Source organism: Enhydra lutris, unplaced genomic scaffold (genome assembly GCF_002288905.1).
Source record: "Enhydra lutris kenyoni isolate GAN:26980312 unplaced genomic scaffold, ASM228890v2 scaffoldscaffold3, whole genome shotgun sequence".
NCBI lineage: Eukaryota > Metazoa > Chordata > Mammalia > Carnivora > Mustelidae > Enhydra > Enhydra lutris.
Genome location: NW_019154087.1, coordinates 26607651 through 26633716, shown reverse-complemented (window position 1 = coordinate 26633716; position 26066 = coordinate 26607651). Strand labels below are relative to the sequence as shown.

The 26066-nt window shown below is 34.9% G+C and overlaps 1 protein-coding gene across 1 annotated transcript in view; it reads right to left on the bottom strand.

The window, feature by feature from the left end:
* LOC111156967 (tachykinin receptor 3) overlaps positions 1 to 26066 on the bottom strand; it is a 73883-nt gene that overhangs the window by 20473 nt on the left and 27344 nt on the right. Inside the window, exons 2-3 of the mRNA XM_022518154.1 lie at positions 22515 to 22703; positions 21082 to 21232 (exon numbers count right to left, since the gene is read on the bottom strand). Coding sequence (XP_022373862.1) covers positions 21082 to 21232; positions 22515 to 22703 — 340 coding nt within the window. The remainder of the gene's footprint in view (positions 1 to 21081; positions 21233 to 22514; positions 22704 to 26066) is intronic.

Sequence of the window (26066 nt, the reverse complement as noted above, 5' to 3'; positions counted from 1 at the left end):
GGGTCTCAGTAAATGCCTTGAGTTTTCCCAGAAGAGGTATGCCTTAGGAGTAAAGACTCTGCCCACGATTAAGAGAATAACCCTAAACTGAAGGGCAAAGCTAAAATAGATTTACCCTAACAAAATATAAAACCAGCTTCCACAAATTTGAATGTTCCCACCAGTAATTTTACTGCCTGCTATGGGAAAGCACAGCAGTTTTCAGATGAAGATAATAGCATATAGAATCTTAACACCATATCTCACAATATCCAGTACATAACCAAAAATTATTATGATGCACATATAAAAAGTAATTCATAATCAAGAAAAAGATGAATCAATAGATTCTGCAGTTAGCAGATAAGGTCTTTAAATAACTATGATAAATATGTTAAAACAGTTACAGGAAAAGTTGGTTATAATGAATTAAAAGATGCAAGCTCTCAGGAGATTTATCAAAACTATTACAAATGAAAATCTTATGTCAATATCTAAAATCAATACAAAGCACTAGATTTCATTTCAATTATGATTATGTGAATATTGATAATAATTATTTGATAATACTTGATTCATTTTGTCGGTATCTCCTATCACTTTCTAAAATTATACTCCTTAAAATTATACTTTATAAAATTATAACAAGACATTTTTTTCTTTCACTACTAGAAGAGAGAAATAATTTTCTTAGAACCTTTAAATTAGCAAAATCATTGAAGTGTTGTGTTCCCATTAACTGCGATTTTTGACTAGAGTCAATTCTTGTTAGCAACTCACAAAACATGAAAATCAGTGTACAGTGTCTTATCAAAAATTAAAACCAGATTTGGAGAGCCAAAATGAATCATGATCTTTTAATATTTCAGTCATAAACATTAGAAGACTGTGATTCATTTGAGTTATGGTTTAAGACAAATAAGCAAGCAAAAAACAGCAAAATTTGATTCATTTTGAAGTATTCTGTCCTCCACATTAAGTATAATCTTTCACATATGAAAATAATTTTTAAAGTAATGACTCATTTAAATAGAGGAATAGAAGAATTTAACTGTGATACATCCCCACTTTAAAAGAAATTGTGCTCATCAGTCATCCAGGAGTAAAGGCAATTAGGAGAAAAAAATGTACCTCAAGACACCAATGAAGTTTACAGGTAAAGAAGAAAAATGAGCAGTGAAAAATAATGCAATGTACTGAAAAAAAATCAGTGTCTATGAATTTGGAAGAATCAAATTCTCACTGTTTTTCAGTCTTCCTTCAAGGGCATTTGGTCATCAGAAAAAAAATAATCCAAGGAAACAGATTCATTTATTCATTTTAAAAGCATTTATAGAGTTCCTGAATTATGCTAGACACTAAATTGTGGAATATCTAAAGGTGATTGGGCCATGAACCCTGCTCTTAAGCTTTGTAGTTTGTTGGAAGAGATAGTTAAGCAAGTTGAGCAAGTGGATGTTTTCTATATAATGTAGTAAGTTGCATGCTAGAGTTTTCCATGTGCTATTGCAGGTGTCTGAAGGCAAACGGGGGATAGACGTAGGAAAGAGGCAGGAAATAGCCAAGTGAGAGGAGCAGAAAAGGGGTGGAAGAGTAGGGGAGAAGAGTGTCTTAGTGACAGAAAATAAAATATGCAAAACTTATATCTCACTATAATACTACACATGGCTTGATTGACTAGGAAGTAGTGTATAATACAGGATACATGATGGAGAAGCTGGGGAGAAATAGATGGAAGTGAGCTTAGGAGGGGTAAGTGCTATTTAGAGGCCAGAGAAGCCAGTACAGGATTTTAAGGAAGGTATTAGTAGATTCAGATCTTAAGAGAGATCACTTAGAAGACAGTATAGAATGGATTTTATTTGAGTGAGATTTAATGGAGGCAGGAGGATCCTTATCTAGATAAGACAAGGATCTTATCTCACCTAGATAAGACAAGGATCTTATCTAGGTGAGAAAATACATAGATCTAAGTAAGAGTAGAGCAGGAGCTTATGAAAGAAGGGAATCTATTTGAGTGCTTTCAGAGTTCATTTGAAGAACCCTGTTACTGATTGGATTTCAGCTGATGAAGGGGAGATATTACAGATTAAACCCAGTTTTTGTTGTTTTTGTGTTTGTTTGTTTTGATCCGAACTACTATTCAGTTATGAAATGGGGAAGAAGAATTTCAGGAATAAAGATGATTATATCATTTTGACCACTTGTTTTGAAGCATTTATTATATTCGGGCTGGGGTGAGAGATGAATAGAATTTTTTTTTTTATTATTATTTATTTGTCAGAGAGAGAGAGAGAGAGAGTGTGAGCACAGGCAGATAGAGTGGCAGGCAGAGGCAGAGGGAGAAGCAGGCTCCCTGCTGAGCAAGGAGCCCGATGTGGGACTCGATCCAAGGACTCTGGGATCATGACCTGAGCCGAAGGCAGCCGCTTAACCAACTGAGCCACCCAGGCATCCCAGATGAATAGAATTTTAATGTGGAGCCTAGAGCCTGGACCTCAGAAGAAAAGTCTAGAAATGGGCATAATATAAATGTTAGATTTGGAAGTAATTTTCAAGGGTGTTGATGTAGATGAAATTATCCAAATAAAACTCTATAAAAATATGAAGAATGGGCCTCTGGGGTAAAGACTAACATTTTAGTGGTAGTTAGAAGAAAAAGAGCCAGAAAGAGATACTGAAGAGGAATTGCCTGAGGGGAGAATAAAGACAAATACTGTAGGAGAGACCTCTCAAATGGAGAGTGATCAGAAGATACCTATTGCTCCAATCTGGTCAGGGACTGAGTATCTCCAATGATTTTAGCAACAAAGAACGCAAAAGTAAATTTTGCAAAGATAGAACCATTCAGAAGAATGGTATGTTGGAACCCCAAAAAATTTAACAGAGGAGTAAACAATTGGTAAACAAGAGGAAAATGCAAGTATGAACAACTCAAGGTGAAAGCGATGTGAGCATGCCTGCCTTTGAGGGGAATCATCATGAAGTGGAAGATGGGTTTTTTAAGTGATGGAAGAAAAGTCTTGAGAAGGAGGCGCCAAGGATCCAGGACACGGGTAGGGTGTAGACGAAGAACATGAGAACACCATCACTGGAGGAAGACCGCAGAAACTTGATGAGGTGTGCAGACGATGTGCCTTGCTGGGAATTGTTCTGGACTATGGAACAGATGTGTTGCTGTGGAGTCATGGAACTCAGTTGCGTGGGGGCAAGAAGACCCAAGAGGGACCATTGTTAAGGCCATTGGGGAAGGGCATTCACCAGCTTTAAGGAGCCATACTTCCTAAAATTAAATTAAAATGCATATTGAAGTTCAAATCAGATTGAATTAGAGGATAAAAATTAATGGGAATGCTGTAAGGTCATTTGCTGGATCTACCTGTCTTCACATTGGACTATACATACCTATGACTGTCTTAGAAAAAGGATTAAAAATAAATAGATTCACCCTTTTTTCCTTAAAATTAATATCAATAAAACTAGAAGAAAAAAAACACCAAAACAACTATAAGCTTTTTTTCCCCCAGCCAATTAACATAACCTGGTACTGTAGCTGGATGAAAAAAGAATGATTATGTGTGAAGCAACACAATTCAGAGAGATGAGAATCTGATCTGTGTTGTTCAATCACCCAAAAATATGGATTCTATGACTTTCCTCCAACACTTAAAAAATAATATTAACAACTTCATATATTGGAAAATAATTCCTTTTGCTTGTGGCAAGATATTTTTGGGCTTATCATCGCAGAATATAATAGAACAGCCATTTGTATGCCATACGTGCACTAAAAAATGGAATCATTATAGAAAAACGTTCCTGAACCCTGCTTCCCTTTTGGGTTATGGGACTTGAGGAAAGTGAGGGTAAAGACCTTTACAGTTGAATCATTTTCTCAAAGCTGCCTAAATTCTAAGATGTCTTATAGGAAGATAGGAGAACAATAGAAATGGAATTGTAAGGTCTGAGGTCTCCCACTCAATTTATTACAGGTGATCCCCAAGTAAATGCAAGTTGATTTATTGTCTCCCAGCAGTGGAGTTAGAGCTCTCTGTACAGAGTCCTTCCTAGTAAAATGCCTGGTCTGGTAATGAAATGGTCTCTGAGATGTCGTAAGAAATCTTCTGGCTAGAAGGTAGACTGGGGTTGTGATCATGGAGACCCGGTTTGTTTTGACAGCCAAATGAATGAAGCAGTGTCTTCTAGTTCTCCATGAAGGCTTGTTTTAAAATAAACCAGTCTGTGGTGTTCAAGCTGGATTAGCATGGTAGATGAGTTTATGGCCATCAATCATGCATTTTCAATGAGGCACTGTTAATATAAAGGAAATTACTATCTCATACTTGATCTTCTGCCTTTTAATCAGCATGGATAATGCTGAAGGACCTGTTGTTTATTCTAACTGATACTAAAGTTTGTATTCCCTTTTGGTATGTAGCTATTATTCTATCCCTTGTTTTCAGTTTGTTAAGATGTTCTTTTCCTTTACAGATTTAATATGTGAAGCTTGTATGTGTTCCTTTAAGTTGTCAGTGAAAATCATTATTCTCCTCTGAACTTAGATGGCTGTGGCAAAAAGCTTTAGAAATTCCAATTTCAGAGATTTGTATAATGCTGCCAGATCATGTTAGAGAATGATGGAATAACGAGGCAGACATAATCTGAGGATAATACCTGAGAATGAAAATGTAAAAAATATTCACAATGTATTATTTCTCTAGTTCTAAACATTTCTGAATAAAAAACAAATTAAAGACAGGTTTGGAAGGAATACAAATGATTTGAAAAATACATAAATTTGGAAATACACAGAGGAAAGCATATAGAAGTACAGAGAATTATAGCCCTTTAGGATTAACCACCTAAGCAAAGTAGCCAAGTCTCTCCAAAATCTTTTCAGAAGTGAAATACAAATAAAAAAGGGAGTACAAAGACATCTGAAAAAGACTTAGAGCAAATAATTAGAATCATGTACATAAACGGTCTCTGCAACATAGTGTGACAGAAGACAACAACTTCAACAGCAACAACAAAATTATTTTTCTATTTGTAATCATCTGACATGGAAGAGAGAAAAATCACATATAGGGAGGATATGTTGTTTATTTAGAAGGGTAATGGATGTAGACGGGAATTTGCAGGTTTGGGACTATTTGAATTAAAGGAACAGTACTAAATTTGTCCTTGAAATTGTGGGTGCATGGTCGTTGTGGAGCAGAGAAATGAAACAAGGAGGGGCTGCAAGGAGGAAAGGTGGGGAGGGAGAAGATGAAGAGGGAGCCAGACGGACACAATTACCTGGTTGCTGACTTAAGAAGACATGCTAAAGGGGTTCTGTGTTCTAAGAGGCAAATTCTCCCTTTCGACTAATCTACAAAGTCCTCGAGAAAACTTACATTTGTCATTCAGGACATATGAAAAAAATGATATATATGAAGTTAGTTAAAAACCAGGTCACATAACTAATGGTAAATGAAAACGGAAAGTCCTGGGAACGGGCTGTCATTAAACACACACGGAGTAAGAGTCACTCACAGAACGCTGTGCTGGGGGGCTTGGGCATCGTGCCAGGCACTTTAACAGAAAGATTAAGTAATGATGGGAAGGTGAAATCATTTTAAAAGGAACTGTTTTTTTGAGGGCAGGAATGAAAACAGTGGACTGGAGGAGAATGGGGAAGTACTAAGGGCTCTCATAAGCAAACTGCCAACTAGGGATGAAAAAGAATAAAACATTTAAGGCAAACAAACAGAAAAATCGTTTCAATTTTTTTTTTTTTTTTTTTTAGCCCAAGATAAGCCTGTTGGAATGAAGTGGAGAGGAGCATACTCTAGCCTTCATTTAGTGTACTCTCTCTCCCTTGTTGAGGAACTTGCATCTTTATAACAGCAGAAATACTCCTTGGTGCCAGCAAGCAGCCAGGACGCTGAAGTCACTTTATCAGAGGGTTCCTTTCTAAAAATTATGAATGACATCTTTGTTATGGGTTGAATTGCCCCCCCCCCCAAATTCATATGTTCAGGTTCTAATCCCTAGAACTCCCAAATGGGACTGTATTTGGAAACAGGGACTTTAAAAAAGTTTGGGAAGGTATGTGTTATGGTGAGAAAAAATTTTAAAAAATGAAAAATAAAAAAAAATCAAGAATAAACAAGTTAACAGACTATAGAAAAAGGAACTAAATAAGATACAGTGAAGGTCCTATGGGTGGACCCTAATTTAATGTGACTGCTGCCCTTGTATTCAGAGGGAAGTCACATGAACACACGGGAGGAAGGTGGTCATCTACAAGCCCGGGACAGAGACCTTAAAGAAACCAACCCTGCCGACACCTTGATCTTCTAAGCCTCCAGAACTTGGGGAAAATAAATTTCTCTTTTTAAGTCACTTAGTCTTGGTTGTTTGCTATGGTTTCTCTTACAACCTCATACATTTTCTTTCCACCTTTCTCCCCTCAGCCCCTCACCACTTCTAAATCATTTGTGGCAGGTGTTATGAAATACAACTGATATTTGTATTCTGTTGCCTAACCTAGATAGATGCACGGTGAGCCTGAGACATGTGCAGTTCACATAGCTGCTCCTGGGGCTGAAATGGCTCATGGAATCTGGTATCTCTTACTTTTACCTCCAGCGGAGAAAGCCCTTGATTCTGTTGGCTCCTGTGTCCTAGCTGTCAACCAAAAGGACACTAAGAAAGAAATGCCTGTTCTTCATGTATTCTTTGGGTTTTTGGAAAGGAGTTTTCTTTTTAGGAAAAGCTTCACAGCTGATGTTGCCAGCGGAGGGCATGGGCAGAATGGGAGGTTTGTGGAAACGTTTGCGAGGACGGCAGACCTTCCATGGGGATATGCACTACGTAAGCCTAAAAGTATACCCTCTGCAATCTATCATTCTGTTAACCTAACCTCTCTATTAATTATTGTACATGGTCAGGCAATTTATATTTGATATTTATAAAGTTAGTCCTACAAAACACTGAAGTGTTTTTGTTTTTTATGAAAGAAAGGAGGCTTTTTTTTTTTTCTCCCAGCACAGTTTGATGTTAAAGGAATTTGGAATTGCATAATGACCATGACATGCATGCATATAAACTCGTTTTACTGACTAGAGTTTTTAACTTACTGGGATACTGAATCAGGAATCTGTATAACAGGGAAAGTCCTACATATTATTTTACTTGTGGCAGGGCTAAGAAATATTTTTATTTAATGAAATACGGAAAATTTTCAAGAACAGTTTAACTCATTCGGCAATAGATCATTAGACTTCATTTCTAGTGCTGAGAATAATAATATAGTCCTGAAGACATGCACTTTATTCCACAGATTTAGACTAAAAATATTTCCTGTGTGTATTGGGACGAGAGGCAGAGTTCCATTATGGAACTCAGGAAGTCTAAATTCCAGAGCTGGTTCTTCCCTTTCATGATTTTGGCTTTTACCAAGTCACATGAGGTGACTTCACAAGCAGAAGACTACACATTATTATTAATACTGTATGGTTATGATGCAAAGTTAAATAGGAATAGAAAAAGAGAGGTGATACTCACTCTCTTACTTTTGAGAGCACAAGAATGGCTGCATAAATGGTCAGTTAGCCATTCACCTGTTTCAAAGAATGTTTTACTAATCTGTTATTAATTGGTTACCTCTAGTAAAGAGGAGCAATGCTAGCAGTGGAATTTTCTGCATCGGTTGAAAGACCTTATTTAACAGAATTGGAAATAATAAAAAATAGAAATAATGAAAAATATAAATAAAAGCAGGTAGTTCTGGCAAAACAATTTTTCTCCACTCCTCTGATGGGCTTCGGGAGGTTGGTGCTGTGGAGAACAGGAGGAAGAAAGGGACATGAGCAGAGGAATTTGGGCTCATGATACTCAGTAGGTGGTGCACCTCTATTCACAATTATTATGCCCTTCAGAGGCTGGGATAGAATGTTCTGCTTATGAACATTTCTAATCACAGCACAGAATGGATTGACTAAAACTGGTGCTCTTAGATTACAGAAGTGTGAGACATTTCCCACAGTTGTAACACAAGCTGTCACCGTCCTTAGCGCGAGTAAGCGTTCCCTCTGCTGGAACACACCTCCAGCTGCATGTGGACCATGTTTGTTGGGTTCTTCCAAAAGTGAGTCCATCTTCACTCTAAATTGCTGGATTTGCTCACAGGCAAATTTCTTGTCACTAGCATCTCAGTTTTCTCAGCAATTGAGTCTTTAAATAGAACTTTTAATTTCCTCTCTCTGTCTTCATATCTAATCAGTCACCGAACACTGATGATTATTTTAAGGTTTCACATTGATCTTTTCTATTTCACCTTTACCTTCTCTAACGCTGACTCTCTTGCTTATGCCTCTCTTAAGTATGACAAAACAAAACAAAACAAAACAAAAAACAAAAAAAACCCCAAACAAAACAAAACAAAACAAAAAAAACCTTTCCTATCTATCCTGGAGCAGTACCGTGAGGGTAAAGTAAAATAATGTAGAGATTGTGTGTTATAAAGGTTATGGAATTAGAAAATTTTTTCATCATAGATCTTTAGCTAGTTTCAGATGCCATTATTACTTCTTAGCCTCATCATCTAGTTCACTACTGCAGTGCATAGAGAGACATTATGTATATTTTATATGAATACATATTTATATAAGTAATGGAAACAGAACTACTGCATATAAAAAACATCACCTTGCACTATAAGCATAAGTTGATACTCTTAAGTATTAATGTTTCCTGTGATTTTCCTTCCTGTGTTCTGTCCCATTACTATTCCCATTAAATACTTGCCTAAGCATATGTCAAAGCACATAATTTTTCTTCCCTCCAACTAGATAGGGCTGGGGATAGGAGTCTATGATCAGAGAGAAAGAAACATAGGGGCTGAAGTGTTAACAATTTGAAGAAGAATAATTTTATTTTTGAGTGCAGGGAACTCCATACTGAACTGATTAAGTGTGGGTCTTTCCATCTGTATCCCTGCATGACATATCACTTGAGGATAATAATATAATATGTGTGACTTTCGTTATTTGAGTGGGGTCAGAGATATGAGGAAAAACTTTGGTGTGTAAGCAAAATCAGCTGCACAGAACCCATTAGAAAATTTCCAGTGAGTTTGAGCCACTAATATTTCTGACCTGAAATATAGCCTTTTTTATAGGATTCTGTAAGGTTAAATAAAACCACTTGTGCACAATGCCTAGTATATACTAGATGTTGAATAAATAATTCATGAATTACAATCATGGATATTTATAGCTGGAAGAGAACTTAGAGATGATATATCTCAAACTTCTCACTTTATAAATAAGACAACGAGTCCAGAGAAAAGTGGTGAATCAAACAAGAGAATGCTGAAATATACCAGGTCTAGCACTCAGCTGTCTTCAATCCCAGGTCTCCTTCGTCTGTGTTAAAAAGCCTTTCATCTTTTTTGTTACATATCATGTATATCACTCTCCTTCCTAGTTTTCTTTCCTTGCTTTAATCCTTCTCTTTCTCCCTCTCTTTTCTTCTTGCTTTCTGGCACAAACTGTTGTGCTTATTTGGCTTCAGAAATCTAGATTTTCCGGAGAAAGACAACTATCATATGATCTCCCTGATATGAGGAAGTTGAGAAGCAACATGGGGGGCTTGGGAGTAGGAAAAGAATAAATGAAAAAAGATGGGATCGGGAGGGAGACAAACTGTAAGAGACTCTTAATCTCACAAAACAAACTGAGGGTTGCCGGGGGAGGGGGGGTAGGGAGAGGGTGGTGGGGTTATGGACATTGGGGAGGGTATGTGCTATGGTGAGTGCTGTGAAGTGTGTAAACCTTGTGATTCACAGACCTGTGCCCCTGGGGCTAATAATACATTATATGTTAATTAAAAAAAAAGAAATCTAGATTTTCTCCAAATATAAGAAAGAGTTGTACTTATATTTGCCTACTGATATTTGGCAATGGCAGTGTAATTATTGTGAAATTGTTTTAGTTGCTGCAAAACCATTAGTTAATATCAGTATGCTTTAGGGTGTTATATTAACTAAGGGCAGTTTGTTGGGGGAGTCTATTGTTTTTATTTTTTATGTATTAAAAAGAGCTTTAGAATGTTAAAAATTGATCTGAACAAAAAACAAAATAAAACCATTTATTGAGCTGATTTAAAATTTTCAACAATCAGCAACACATTTTTAGTGCACATTTTTGCATATCTAAAATAGATGCCTCTTCAGTTTGGTAAATGCATGCAGTCTTAGTTTACTGATGGATTGTTTTCTAAGAATTAATTTTTAAGTTGATTGCTGGCACTGGGAATAAATTTTGAGTTGACTGCTAGTACTGGGAAGTACTTATTCTTTAAAAACAATATTATGTATTTTGGTTAGTTTAATCTTCAAAAGCCTTTTAATTCAGAATGGATCACTAAATAATACAATATTAAATTCAGTTATACTACTGGTAATTAAACAAATAAAAAAATAAATGAAGAATTCTTTTATCTTATTTACAACCCCCATACTTGGAGCAAAGTATGGAAATGATCAGTATAATAGAGAAGTTAAGAACATGTTCTCTAGGGGCAACTGGGTGGCTCCGTTGGTTAAGTGTCTGACTCTTGACTTTGGCTCAGGTCATGATCTCTGGGTCATGAGATCAAGGCCTGCAAAAGGCTCTGTACTCAGCAGGGGAATTTGCTTGAGATTCTCTCTCTTCCTCTGTCCCTCACCCCCGTGTGTGTGTGTGTGTGTGTGTGTGTGTGTGTGTGTGTGTGTGTACACACCTTCTCTTTCTCTCTCTAAAATAAATAAATAAATCTTAAAAAAAAAAAAAAGGAACACATTCTCTAGAATCAGATTTGCAGGGTTCAAATCTTGACTTTATCATTCAGTAGACCAGGCAATTCTATACCCCATCTATTGACTGCTTCTTTATCTGTAAAATGAAATAATAATAGTATCTTCCTCATGTGGTTGTCAGAATTCAATTGGCTCATCTACTTAAAGCACCTAAATCGAGTGTCTGACATATGACAAGAGCAATAAATGCTGTTGCTTTTATGAAGCTATCATAAGCATTATTTTTATTAGAGATCATAATTAGGTTTATTTTTGTCTCACGAATCGATGAAAGTAAATGTAGACTGGAATTGCATATTTATGAGCATTAGGAACCAGACACTTTAATACATACATTATCTTGATTAGCCCTTATCAAAAAGTTTCAAGAAAAGAAGTAGTATTTTGGTATTTTATAAATGAGATATGGAGGATGAGAGATTAAGGGTGAGAGAACCAGTAGCCAATAATCCAGGAATCAAACCAGACTATCTGACTCCACAGTTCATGTTTTGTTTTGTTTTGTTTTTCCCCATTAACGCTGTACAAATATGTTACATATGTTTGTGTTAGGCATAATGTCAGAAATTTAAGGAAGTCATAATGGGCCTTTTCTTACAAAGAAATCTTTACTTATGGCTCAAGAAACTTAGTAGCCAAAATAAGTATATATGTGACACAATATAGTTAAAATACACACAACACAAAATAAGAATCAAGAATAGAGAAAAAAATACTTTAAATACCAGAATTCTATGAACAAAATGTTAAAGTAAAGGAATCTTCGTTTTTTAAGAACTTAATGGTAGAATTACTAATTTTCTTCAATTCTTACTACAATTTCACAGTAAATGAGAGTAAACACTGGTTGCAAAATAACTAGTTGGCTTATTATGCCTTCTTAGAGTAGCACTGATAAAAATATGGTAGTCATTATCCAGATGTGACATTTAAATTTCAATCTACATTAATAAAATAATTTTCATTTCTTGGTATCGTGGCTGTACTTGGTGTTCATTTGTCGGTTACATGTGGCTAATGACTATCACATTGGGCGGTTGAGATACAGACATTTCCATCGTTGCAGAAACTTCTGTTGGACAGCACTAGACTAGAGTAAATCGGGATGTGTAACGGAATGACCAGGCAAAATTTTTAATGCACGAAAGATTGGCTAAGGGTAGCTGCCAATTCCTTGCAGTTGAATATGACAGAAGGAATGGTCATCTTGCATTCCATAGTACTGAATGGGCTCAAGTAGACAATTCTCAGCTGTTTGGGCCACTTTCACCCTCCTGGAACATCAGGTTCCTGATTTGTTAAGTTAAAGAAAACACCTTCCATCAGGCCTACTACCTCAGGGAAATTATGAAGCTCAGTACAGACAGTATGTAAGAATGTACCTTGTATAATACAGGTAGTACTCAGACAAAGTATCATTCTGAAACCTGGTTCTTTGAACTAAGTAGTTCTCTAAAAGAACACAGTCCTAAAAACTTCTGTTGATGATTCAGGTCTAAGTTCTGCCACTTATTAGTTTTATAAGTTTGAGACTCAGTTTCATTTTTCTATAAAGCAAGAAAAAGTAACATAAATATTGTGAGAATTAAGTAATATATATGTGGAAGGAAGTCAATGAAGGTGGGTAGGGGGATGGATGAAATAAGTGAAGGGGATAGAATTACAATATTATACAATAGAAGAGAATCTAGAAAATAAAACAGTTATCCTATTTCACAACTTGTATAAACTTCAGATAAGTCTAAGTTTTAAATAATAAACACACATAAAACCAGTAGAAGAGTTTCATTCAATCTCATCTATTTAGATGGTGATTTTGTAAAACCTATAATAATTGATACCATTCCCGTGTGTGCATTTGTGTGTTTGTGTGTCCTGAAGTATTCAGAATTTTAAGACAGTGGTCCAGTTTCATTCTTTCCTATATAGCTGTCTAGTTTTCTCAACATTGTTTATTGAACACGCTATCATTCCTTCTCTCGTTTTATATTCTTGGCTCCTTTGTTGTAAAATAATTGATCATATTTATGTGAGTTTATTTCTAGGCTGTCATTTCTATTCCACTGATTGATGTGTCTGTTTTTATGCTAATACCATACCGTTTTAATTAATATAGGTTTGTAATATAGTTTGAAATCAGAAGTATGATACCTTCAGGTATGTTTTTCTTTCTCAAGATTCCTTTGGCTATTTGGGTTTTTTTTCGTGTGTGTGTGTGTGTGTGTGTGTGTGTGTGTATGTGGTTCCATACACATTTTAGGATTATTTGTTCTATTCTGTAAAAGACGCTATTGAAATTTTGATAGGAATTGGATCGAATCTGTAGATTGCTTTGGGTAGTATGGGCATTTTAACATATTAATTCTTCCAATACATGAGAATGGAGTATCTTTCCATTTATTTGTGTTGTCTTCAATTTCTTTCTTCAGTGTCTTATAGTTTCAGTGTACAGGTCTTTCACTTCCTTGGTTAAATTTATTCCTAGGTATTTTCTTCTTTTTGATGTGGTTGTAAATGGGATTGTTTGGTTTATTTCTCTTTCTGATAGTTTGTTATCAGTGTATAGAAATGCAACCGATTCCTGCATATTCATTTTGTAGCACTTGTTACAGATTTCGTATGCTAAGCTTGATTTTCCTGTGAGAATTCCACAATTTCTGAACCTAATCCCGATTTTCTCTGCAGCTGTGATTGCAGAATGAGCACCATTAATGGATAATCCATGGAGAAATCTTCTCAAGTGATTGCCAAGCACTGAAGGGCTGCAGACATTTTCCTGAAAGTGCTATCTTTTCAAAAAAGAGTAAACACTTCCTCTTCTCAAGTACCTTTGGCAAAGCAGAAGGAAATACACAGAAACTTTTCTAGGCTTTTCAAATGATTGCTATCTACTGCCACCCATAGAGAGCAGGGAGAAGATTTAATCAAAAGATTGCATCCAAGTGGCATCTGCATTCAGTGCAAAGGTCGGGTGTAGGAGGCGCTCCCGATTGTGAGTTGTAGCCCCAAGGGGGTAGAAGTTAATGAGCTGGAGCAGCTATTAGTTTCTTTAAGATTCACTGTTTCCATTAGAAGTATTTCTAGGTGATATCGTTCCTATCTATCATAAATTTCAGGTATTTTTTTACTTGTTTTGGTCTTAGTTCTTTTTCTTAAAGACATCACGGTTTTCAAAGGACCAATTCACATAAATTTTCATCATATCCTGAGGGAATATTTATATATTTCCCAAAATAAAAAAAGGAGATATGTTCTAATGATGCTCATTGATTCATCAGCCAGAGAACAAACTGTTCTCAAAATATATGAATAAAATACAGTTGATAAATTATCATGAACATCTATATAAAAGTGCTTATAATATTTATTTTTCTTTATGGGGGAGATATTTTGTGATACATGACAAAAACTTAAAAATATATTTTATAGTCCTTGATTTTCATTTCCCTAGAAAATCTACTACTAAAATACTGGTTTTATACCTGTATAAACTTTATATATATATATATATATATATATAGTTGGGGCCAGTTTAATGTTAAAACCTGTTTAACAATTAGGGCCTGCTTAGCCAGAGCGACTCCATATTGCCTAGGTAGTCATATTGTTGTTTACATCCACAGACTTCATTCCGGGAATAAACGCCCCAGTAGTTCCTGGTATTGGTTTCGGGTATTGATTCTGGGAATAAACGCCCTAACAATAGAAGCCAGATACCTTGAGGTCTGCGATTATGCCCTATAAAACCAGCCTGTGAGATCGGGAAGGCATCTCTCTCTTACAAGGTAGCCCTGACCGGTCAGTCTGGTTTCTGATGCCTGGCATGGAAGTAAAGCTTTGCTTAAACTTTGCTTTGTATCATTCTCGCTCCTTTGATCATGGACCCTATCTTATACACACACACACACACACACACACACACACACACACACACACACATATATGTGTATATATATACACACATACATATATGTATATATACACATACATATATGTATATATATATACACATACATATAAAATGTATGCCTATACTATACATTTTAAAGGGAAAAATATGAGAAGATAGGTACTTCTTAAAATACAAAGATTTTAAAAGGATATATGGTTTTATGATTATAATATGAATAACAATATTATTATGCCAAATTTGGGGGAAAGATACATGAAAATAAGTGGAAAAGTGTCATGAAGGCAGAGAAATGAGGGAGAGACACAAAGATAGGAAAATCACACTGAATTATATGCTAGCTTGTACATTTACATAATGTATTAGTATTGAAGTCTAAGTCATATAGATAATACCTTTTTTTTATTGCGGGAAAGTGAAGTACACAAAGATAAAATAATTGATTATGGGGAAAGAGTCAGACACAAAACTTCTAGTTTATTCACAAAGCCAGCATTTCAGCAGATTCTCAATTAATCTGAACGTCTGCCACTGCTGACATTGCATAGCAAGCTCTCTTTTAGAAAAATGTGCACATGTTGTGTTACTTTATTTGCTACAGCTGGGTAGCTAAAGGAAGACAATTGCTAGGAAAAAAAAATGAGATTAATAGCATAAAATGTGACGTAAATATTAAAACACAGAGAAGGAAATGTGCTATCATACTATTGATTCACCTTGTTTTAATGGATACTTTCCAAGACTAAGAGGCTTTTAGGCTAAATTTAAAAAATTGGAAGTAACACTTTTTCCCCTCGTGGTTGGGCTGTTGTTACTTTGGTTAAATGTAGTCACAGGAAATATCCCATTTATATTTTTTGTTAAATTAATGCATAGAAAAAAACAACTCTACGCCACTTGGAAATGGATTTTATCTTTAATGTAATTTATCTGAACTGTAAGCCTTGATAAAATCTATAACCATCTTAAATAAAAACCATTGATTTATTAAAAGGACTAAAGTGAGAATCAGATATAAATGTCTGGACATGATTCTGCATTCAGTTTTATGTTCTCCATATAGAAAAAGCTAGAAAATAGCTCAAGAAGAGGGAAATATCAACAGGAATTGAGTGTCTCCTTTGTAAAAGGCATGATGCTGAGTGTTAGAACCACTGAATTTTAATACAAAAAGTCCTTTTTCAAACCTCCACAGTCTTAAGTAAATAAGGATTCTGGAAGTTAAAGAGATGTGTCTAAAATCACACTGATAGGGCAGTAACTAGATATCATTGATGCGGCAGCTGGGTGGCTCAGTTGGTTAAACACCTGACTCTTGGTTTCAGCTCAGGTCATGATCTCAGAGTCATAAGAACGAGCCCCAGGTAAGGCTCTGGATTCAGCATGGTGTCTGCTTGAGATTCTCTCTCTCCCTCTGCCCCTCCCCCTGCTCTCAAATAAATAAATATCTTTAAATTTAAAAAAAAAAAAAGAATAGAGATCATTGACATCCAAGACCCCACTCTTTTTCGTGAACCATGGGATCAAGACCATACAGCATGCATGCACATGGCCCTCTGTTCTAGGCCTTCCTAGTTCTTAATTCAGTCATCTAATATTCTTTTTTTTTTTTTTTTAAGATTTTATTTATTGACAGAGAGAGAGATCACAAGTAAGCAGAGAGGCAAGCAGAGAGAGAGGGGGAAGCAGGCTCTCTTTTGAGCGGGGCTTGATCCCAGGACTCTTGAGACCATGACCTGAGCCCAAGGTAGAGGCTTAACCCACTGAGCCACCCAGGTGCCCCTCATCTAATATTCTGTCTCTATCTGTAGGCTTATTTATCATGGCCACATAGTTATTGATCAATTTTGAATGAGCTAGTACTTAGGATAGAGCTCTCTGGCGTGCCCCTCCAAGCCTCTTTTTAGATTGACACCATTCTCTTCATCAGCACACATGGAGCATCCTAATTAAATCAATACTAATATGATTTGCAACAAGGTCATTTTTCTTTATCTGATTTATAAGAATATCACAAGATAACATTTTTTTTTTTTCTGGTATCAGATAAACTTTGTCAGTGGTCTTTCTATAATAGGAACTTCTAATATATCACCTTTGATGAATGAATTAAAGTTGATCTGATATAGTTCTTATCATTGTTTTCCTTCTCTAGCCACCATTTATTTTTCTTATAGATGAATTTAATAATTATAATTATTTAATGTGTTAAACTATGCTTTATGTCCAACTCATATATCCATTAATAAATATAATTTATTTTCTTTCCATCTTGCTTATCACTGGTCTTCTACAATTTATTTCTACATAGTTGTTCCAAGATGCCAGCAGACTCACACATATATTTTGAGATATATTTTGTTATTGCCAAGAATTTAATATCATTTATAGGAGAACGTCACTACTGTTTTTTCAGCCACATTGCCAAGAAAGTAGTCAATATATGAGAATACTAAGTGGGAGAGAGCGATAGCAACTCTCTGTTTCCAAAGTGCAGCTTTCAAATTGTAGTTGTGTAGATTTAGTTGTAGATAAGATTCTAACTCAAATAAGCATTACCATGGCTTCTGAGACAGTATCTACAGTTTTCTTCTAGATACTTAAGGAAATGGAACACCATTGACAAGACTGAAAAAATGTCAAAGAACACACTAGATTTCTTTTACCAAAACATCCTAAATATGAGATGTTAGCACCCCATACTCATTTCTTCCTTATACTGCATTTGATTTTACTCCAGAATAGCAGTAAGCAAGGGATTCATGAAATTTTAGGTTCTGATCAGATCTGTGGTTCATTTTTTAAATTGCAGATGTCTTTTAAAATCAGCTTTTTGAGTTGACCACTAGATATTTACAATCTGACTCTTTATATGCCAACATAAAGAGATAAAGTTTCAAATTTTGTTGTATAATTGTTATGACTTCAAGTAGATTGCTTTCATACATAGGGTAGCCAAAATCTGTGACTATATCCACCAGTAAGTAGAACAAAGTAGAACAAGATCAGTTTTTTCTTCCAGACACTAAAGTATTCTTACACTGGAATGTAAACATTAGTACAACAAGCTCAGCAAACAGGAAAATGTTAGAAAAGCATTCTCTTAAAAATTTGTAAAAATATTATATTTTCAATTTGAATATAACAGTGCACAAAATAGTAGTACACATTTCTTGAAGGAGAGCTTTGGCAAGAATATTAACAAATTACTACCCCCAAAAAATGGACTAATGAGAGCTAAGACTCTGGGGATTGTGTGATATTAACCAAAACTTTATATTTTTCTACTATTTGAAGATATTCTTATTTAAAGTGCCTGGATTCTTAATTTACCCACTTTATTACATTAAAGGTACATTACTATTTCAACATGCATATTTAAATGAACTTCTATGAAAGCCAGTGGTTATATAAAATACATTATTTTAAAATCTAGCACACTTACCATAAATTAAATACACCTGGCTGTGCTATGAGGTACTCAAAATACTCTGAAGTTGTAAAATACACTCCATAAGAAAGACTTTATTAATGTGATTGTTAACATGTTTTTGGAAGACTAGTTCTATATATCTGACTCAAATGTCAGACAATCCTACCTATTACCTCCTAGTGTTGAGTGAGCTGGTAGAGCCATCGAATTTTAATACTGATTTTCAGTTTCAACACTCCAATTTTAATGATGAGAAAATATTTCTAGAGGTATTAACTTACTTCTCAAGACTAATATTTAGGTTTTTTACCTGGTACTAGCTAGAACTACTGGTATTATTTTCAAACTATAAATATACTTAGGTCATATGTAAAGATTAAATGGGGAAGTTAATCCTCAATTACCTGAAAGTTTCATGTTAGTTTAATTTTTAGGTTGTTAAATTCATTATGGCTTCGACATAGTAATTTATTTTACTGGCTGTTCTTCAGAGAAGTTGATGTCTAATGTTTGAAATTGGGCACAATTCCTGCAGTTTGTGGGAGAAAGAAAAATGGAAGTAATGTTTCTCAGTGGTGGCAGAGATCTCAGTGAGTTGCCTAAATTTTATAAGCTTTCATTTATTCTTGTTAATGTGTGTTTGGGGCACTATTACTCTTTTATAACTAGGAGTCTGGCTCAGAGTTGTTATGGAGTCATTCTTCCCCACAGTCATCATGAATTTGTACTACGTAACAGATACCCTTTTATTTAATCTCTGAAGTCCAATCTGTATCACCAAAGATGTATTTCCCTAGAAGATAGCATATTATTAAAGTGCTTATCCAGGGTGGGATTTACATCTTTGACCTAATTTGTCATATTAAAATATAAAAAAAATATGATTACTAGATAAATAACTGTATTCCAGACCATAGTATTTTAATTTTAGGTACAAATAAATTAAGAGAAAGCCAGCTCTATTTTTTAAATTTTTAGAAATGAGTGTTATTTCTGCAATAAGCTTGATCATTCTAATACATGCTTATGAAGGGAATCCAAGGGTAAGGTGATTTATTATGAGAAGTCCATGGCATGGATGTCATTTTGGATTATTTTAGCCCAGAACACAGTATGACAGAAATATGGACTGGAACTTTTAAATGTCTTACTTTTTTGAAATGTTCTAGAAGGGTTCCTCTCAGTTTGAATTGGAATTTATGCTTTGAAATTGTAGAGTAATGAAACAAAAAGTAAATATTTATGCCTTACTACCATCAGTTATAGGAGGGCAAAGACAAAAATACTGCCTTTTGCTTTTCTTCCCCCGGGACTCAAATCAAAATTAAAAAGGAACACTCACATGAGCTTTTCATTTCTTGATAGACATTATTACATGAATATGAGAAAAAGAGAACTATCGTCAACAATTACTGGGCTTATTTTAATTTGTTTAGGAGTGAACAAGAAAAAATATTTTAAAAAGTATGCCTAAACCAAAAGAAAGAAATAAAAGATGGGAAGCTAAGTGGTCAGTACAGAGATAAATGTTACTCTGAAATACCTATCAGTTATTTAATGTGATGACACCTAAAACACAGCTACAAAAAATATTACCCCCCAAGTCTACTGCAGTATGAGCAAGATGTTGGAAAATGAGAGCTGACACTACAAAATGGAAAGAGAAACTGTTCAAGATGTGTGTTATTTATGTTCTTCTAGTTTTAGGGACTTTTTTGTGTGTGTGTGTGTGCTAAAGGCATAGTTTCACTTCATTTTTAAGGTAAGTTTCTTTGAAAGAGAAACCCATAATTATCCATATTATAGGCTGAAATGACTAAATTAATGTGTAGAAGTTCATGCACTTTTTGTTTTCAAATACTAGAGACCACGATAAAATGTGAACTGGACATAAATCTTGTTTTCCTTTATTTATCGGTAACAGAGGAAAAAACTAAAATGAAATCGATTTGCTACATTAGATTTTAAAACATGATTGATCTTTATTAAATGAGGGTTTTTAGGTAAGTGGTTTTTAAATTGTTGAGTGTTTTTTAAGGAAGTGTCCATGTAGTAAGTAGAGTTCTACATAAATAAATGAATCACCAATGGAATAAATAATAATTGGCATAATCAGTATGACTCTTTCCTTTTTGGGAAAACCTCTCTGATTTGTATGAGGAACACATCAACCAGAGAAAGGAAGATGCAATAGACAACTCTAGGATTCTTTTCAACTCCACACATTTTTTAAAAATCTCACTTGAGTCACATGATAGAAAAAAAAAATCTTCATAAAAAAATCCTAGTAAAATATCAATATAATAATTTTTAGAGGCTTTTTGTTTCATGTGAGTTATTCAAAAATAAGCTTTTTCTTGCCACCCAGTAAGTCATAGAAGAGCTATACTGCAGCTCTCATCTCTTAATCAGACATACATGATGGCTTGGTAGAAATTAGATGGGGCTGGGGGAGGAGGGGAGGCATGTTTAGGAGGAGAGGGATAGGTAGATGGATATTGGGAAATTATAGCACATACTAGGAGAAATTCCTGGGATAAAAGAAGCTTCTGGAAGATTAGAGTACATCAGGGGTATTCTGTTCAATAAAGGACAAAGGTAGCTACAACTGCAGAAATATAGTCACTGGGACTTCAAGTGAGATTTCAAAAGTTTCAGGTGAAGTAATTGAGAACACTCTGCAAAAGGTTGTACAAGTCCTGCTGTAAGAAAGTGATTATCTAATCCGGACCGATATTGTACATAGACATTGCTTATAGAAGACATAAGCTAAAAGAAAAAATGGGTAGATAGAAAGAAAACAGGCAAAAAATGAGAGTAAAGCATCCAATCATATTGAAATGCTATGACTAGGTTTTCCCCTCTCTGTTGGGCTCATACACAAATCCTATGTAAAATAATATTGAACAGTACCTTTCTTTTAGCCTTTAGCTGCTCATGATATTTGTCACAGGTATCTCCTGGGATCTCTCCTCCCCAGAGAGTAATTCCAACAATGGTGTATGTGACACCCATGACGAGCAATGGAAAGCAGTACACCAGTATAATGACAATAATATGGTAACTGCAAAAAATGGAAAAAAAAAACCCCACATGTTGATACTGCATATGGAACTTTGCATTCATTACCTTTTAAATCATAATTGAAAATCCAAAGATTATTTCCACATTTTCTCCAAGTTATCATTTCACAAATCTGTCAAGATATCATGTTATTGTCTACTACTGTCATCCAAATACTACCAGTTGATCCTTGTCAATCTCTGATTCATATGCAAAAACTCTAGCTGCATTGCAATGCTGATTTAAACTACTACCCAGGTTCTCCCTGCCTAGAGGTTCAGGATGAATGCCATTTTTCTGCTTGGTAATTGTTGAATTAATATTACTAAATTTATCATCAGAGAGAAAGAGATGAATCAACTGAGAGATATTTTCTCATATGTAAAATTGTTCTATATATCTCTGCAACACCAGTCATATTTGAAACAAATTGTTTTTTATCCAAATAAAAAAATGTAACTACTCCAAGCCACTTTGGATCCACAAGTTATATGACTGTAATTTAAAAAATCAGGTAATGACATTTACATTCATTTTTCCAATGTCATGACACATCTGATAGCATTATTAATTTGGTAAACAACATTCAGATGTGTTAGTCACACCAGTGTCATGATACTATAAATTAGCAAACTAAACTCTAGGACTTCATAGCTTTCAATTAAAATCGTAAGGATGCAGTTGGGGAAGAATAGGAGGGCGACAGATAATATAACTGCACAACTAGAATTCGTATAAAGTTTTGTGTAGCTTCCAGAACTGCCTTTCCCTGGCCAGGATTTTATAAAAGGGTAAGCCACACCTTTGGGCTTCAGTTCTTCCCTTCTCATTCTTTTCTCAATCAATAAGAACCCTGCTTTTGTTGTGTAATGGTTTCATCTCCAGGGATCTTATCACGTCCTCCAGGAAATTCCCTAATTCAAACCCATATAAATGTCATCAAATATTTCCTAATAGAAACCTTTGAAACTTATAAAACTTACTGATCATATTATATGGTAGTATTTTAGCCTCCCCCCCTTTTTAAAAGATTTTATTTTTAAGTAATCTCTACACCCAATATGGGGCTCGAACTCACATCCCTGAGATCAAGAGTTGCTCTACCGACTGAGCCAGTCAGGCAGTCCATGTATTATAATATTTTAATATCTCTTTTTCCCAACTAATCGGTGAACCCTTAAGGGAAATGCTTATGTCTTATTTGCTTAATTGTTGCTCCCAACCTGTAGTTCCTCAAGTATTTAATAAGTTGAATTGAAAACCACAATAGAGAATTAACTTACATGAAATGTTGTTTGGGACCTTCTGGCCATTGCACATAGCAAAGAGTACGGCCTGGCATGACTTTAATTTTGGAGTAAAGACACTGAGGGAAGGCAAGTAGGAATGCTAGAATCCAAATACTTCCAATGATGATCTTGGTTGCTGTGGCAGACAGTCTGGGTTTCAAGGGATCAATAATGGCCATATACCTATATAAAAACAAAGAAAACCATTTTTTTTGTCTCTCTTGCTACAGAGTTAAAATGGAGTTTCAAAGGAGTTATTTCTCTGGTAAGCAAGTTAAGGAGGATTTTGCTTATGTAGAGGTAACATAGAATAATAATCATGGCATAGTTTTAAGAATCAGGCAGATTAAGTTTCAAATCCTAGTCTGTCACTTATTTAACTATTTTGAAACCCAGCTTCATTATTTTAAAAATAGAAATAAGCACACCCGCCTCACAGAGGTGAAGTCAAGATTAATAGAAATAATGTAAGTGAAAGGTATCGATTATTTGGTGCTATGCCTAACACATTATCAGAATTCGTAAATGTCTGCTGAATGGAAGTGGAAAAGTGCATAATAAGTGCTTAAAAATATGAGTTCTGTACCTCAAGACCTCCCTTTTTCTTCTGTATGTTCAACTGTTTACAAGAAAATTCTGGAGAACTAATATGGTTATGACTGACAAAGATGAGGAACCCCTATAAAGGATATCATCAACAACTCCATTTAAAAATATCAACAGACAAGTTCAGGATTCAGATAATAATGAATAAGTCAAGTTTGACCAAGGCAGGCTCTGCCTTGCTATTACCTCTAAAATCGAATTCTTGGTTTATCATGAAAATCTTCATAGTATCTATGTAACTATGTATAACATGATAGTTGTAGGAAAATATACTTGGCTTTTAAAGTGCGAGTTTGTGGGAAATTGTAAACTCTGAATATGGTAGCAAAAGTCAAGCTATATCCACTTGGTAAAATAGTAATTATGTCTGGGAGAATTAATTCAAAGTTTTAAATAATATGTCTGATTGCCAAATTCTGTCAGAGCAGAAAAGTAGTTACAAATTATACAAAAAATTAATCATATTTCTGCATTACTATCAATGAAACATTATTTAAATTATTTTACTGTTGACCATTCTGTGTTTCTCAGATATTTTTTGATTTATGCAAAATTTTCAAAGGCAACAATTTAATCAGAGAATGAATATTAAACCCAAACATTTTAATCTTAAGAATAAATATTTCAAAATAAGGATAAATTATTAATTTTCTTATTGCTCTTTGTTTTATAACTATTAGGCAGAATTGGACCTTTAATAGGTATATTGGAACTTATCTATATACTACAAATAATAAACTAAGGATTTTTTCTTTAAGTAAATTCAACTAAAGTTAGTATTATGTATGCCAGCCAATAGGTATAAGTGAATGTTAGATATGAAAAAAATCATAAAAACAGTACCAGAGTTTCAGAAGATTAAGTGAACCACACAAGAAAAGAAGATGCATATGTTTGAAACTGAAAATAGTTTAAAATGTACCTTTTGTGATTATTTTGGTGAATAATAGCAAGTTACTGATGGCTAACCATGGGCAGGCAATTTATAATACACATTATTTAATATCCAGAACAATCTAATCGACCAAATAATATTATCTCTATTTTACAGGAAAGTGAAGCTTAAAGACATTAATTGTTCAGAATGACCCAGATAGTAAGAGCTAGAATGCTAAACCAGTTCTGCCCATCTTCAAAGTCTGTATGTTTCCAGACTGTAGCTTTGAATATGACTCATATAAGGAATTGTGGAAGAGAAAGAAAAATATACAAGATAGATGCCATCCAAAGAATCACATTTTGCCTTGGAATCTAAAAGCGTGCATGTGCAATATTAAAGCATAGAAAGGTAATATTTGTAGTTGGGCATTTCTGTTTCCACTGCTGCTGATTATGATTTACCACAACATTTCTTTTCTTCTATTGACTTGTTGCTTAGTGGGTGTTTCTAGAGCCAAGCACAGCACTTATCAATAAATTTTGTCGTACTGAACTGAGTATTCTTCAACTCCATCATAATCTTTTGCTTTTTTGCTTGCCCTGGAAGTGTATGAATGCAATTTGGATGTTTGGAACTGTTGATTTTTTGAGACTAAAAAGAGAATTTGAGTGACATGAGAGGGTCAGAGTCCTGTACAGTTACTACAGCACAAATAATTCAAAAAACGGTACAAGTTCTTTATTGATGGTTTTGGTGAATTACTCTCTATTATAGAAATTATTTCTTGGCAGGGAGAATATGGCTTTATATGAAATATACGAAAACAATTAATTTATATTCTCATTAACTAACACTTTAGTGAAATAGGAAAATTTAGTGAAAATTAGGAAATTCAAGTTGACATTTTTGTCATTTCTGCTTTGATCCATTATTCATTCAACTGAACACTTACTGAATGCCTATTGTAGTATTCTAGACTTATAGTGATACAACACTGAAGAGAAATGACCTTCACAGAGCTCAGAGTCCAGTGAAGTAGACAGATACTAACCAAATAATGTAAAATAAACATAAAATTCCAAATATGACAAGTGTTACAAAGGCAAGCAATATATAGCCATGTGAATGCATTTACTTGGAAAAACATATTTAGATTGTGATTCAGTCTTCCTTAAGAAAAGTCATTCTGGGTTGAAATTTGGAAAGGTGACTAGGCAGGGTAGCAGAAGAATAAAGATTGCCAGAAGATATGTGGAAGAACAAAGAACCTGTGAAAAACTCCTGTGTTAATGGAATTTCATTGGTTGACTGTGTGTCTCTCAAAAAGATATGTTTAAGTCCTAAACCCCTGTACCACAGAATGTGACCTTAGTTGGAAACCGAGTTTTTATAAAGGCAACTGAGTCAAAATAAGGTCATTAGGGTGGGTCTTAATCCAATATGATTGATTTAAAGGAGGACTTTGGCAGCAGAGAGAAACATATGGAGAATGCCATACAAAGATGGAGAATTGAATGGTGCATCGAATTGCATGATGCATTTCTAAAGAAAGCAGGAGAGAGAAACCATGAGAGACTCTTGACTGTGGGAAACAAACTGAGGGTTGCAGAAGGGTGGCGGAAGGGGAGGTGGTTGAGGAGATGGGGTAACAGGGTGATGGGCATTAAGGAAGGCACGTGTGGTGATGAGCCCTAGGTGTTACATGCAACTAATGAATCACTGAACACCACATCAAAAACCAATGATGTACTATATTTTGGCTAATTGAATTTAAATTAAAAAAAAAAAAAAAGCCAAGGAGTGCCAAAGACTGTCAGCAAACCACAAAAAGCTAGGAGGAGGCAAGGAAGGATTTCCTTACAGGTTTCTGAGGGAGCATGGCCCTTGCCAGCTGCTTGATTTCAGACTTCTAGCTTCCAGAACTGTTAAGACAATAAAATTCTGTTGTTTTAAGTCACTCCATTTGTATGACTTTGTTACAACAGCCCCAGGAAACCAAAGCAATGGGTAAGGTTGCGGGAAGCATTGGGTACTTGAGAAATTAAAGACTACTGTAACAA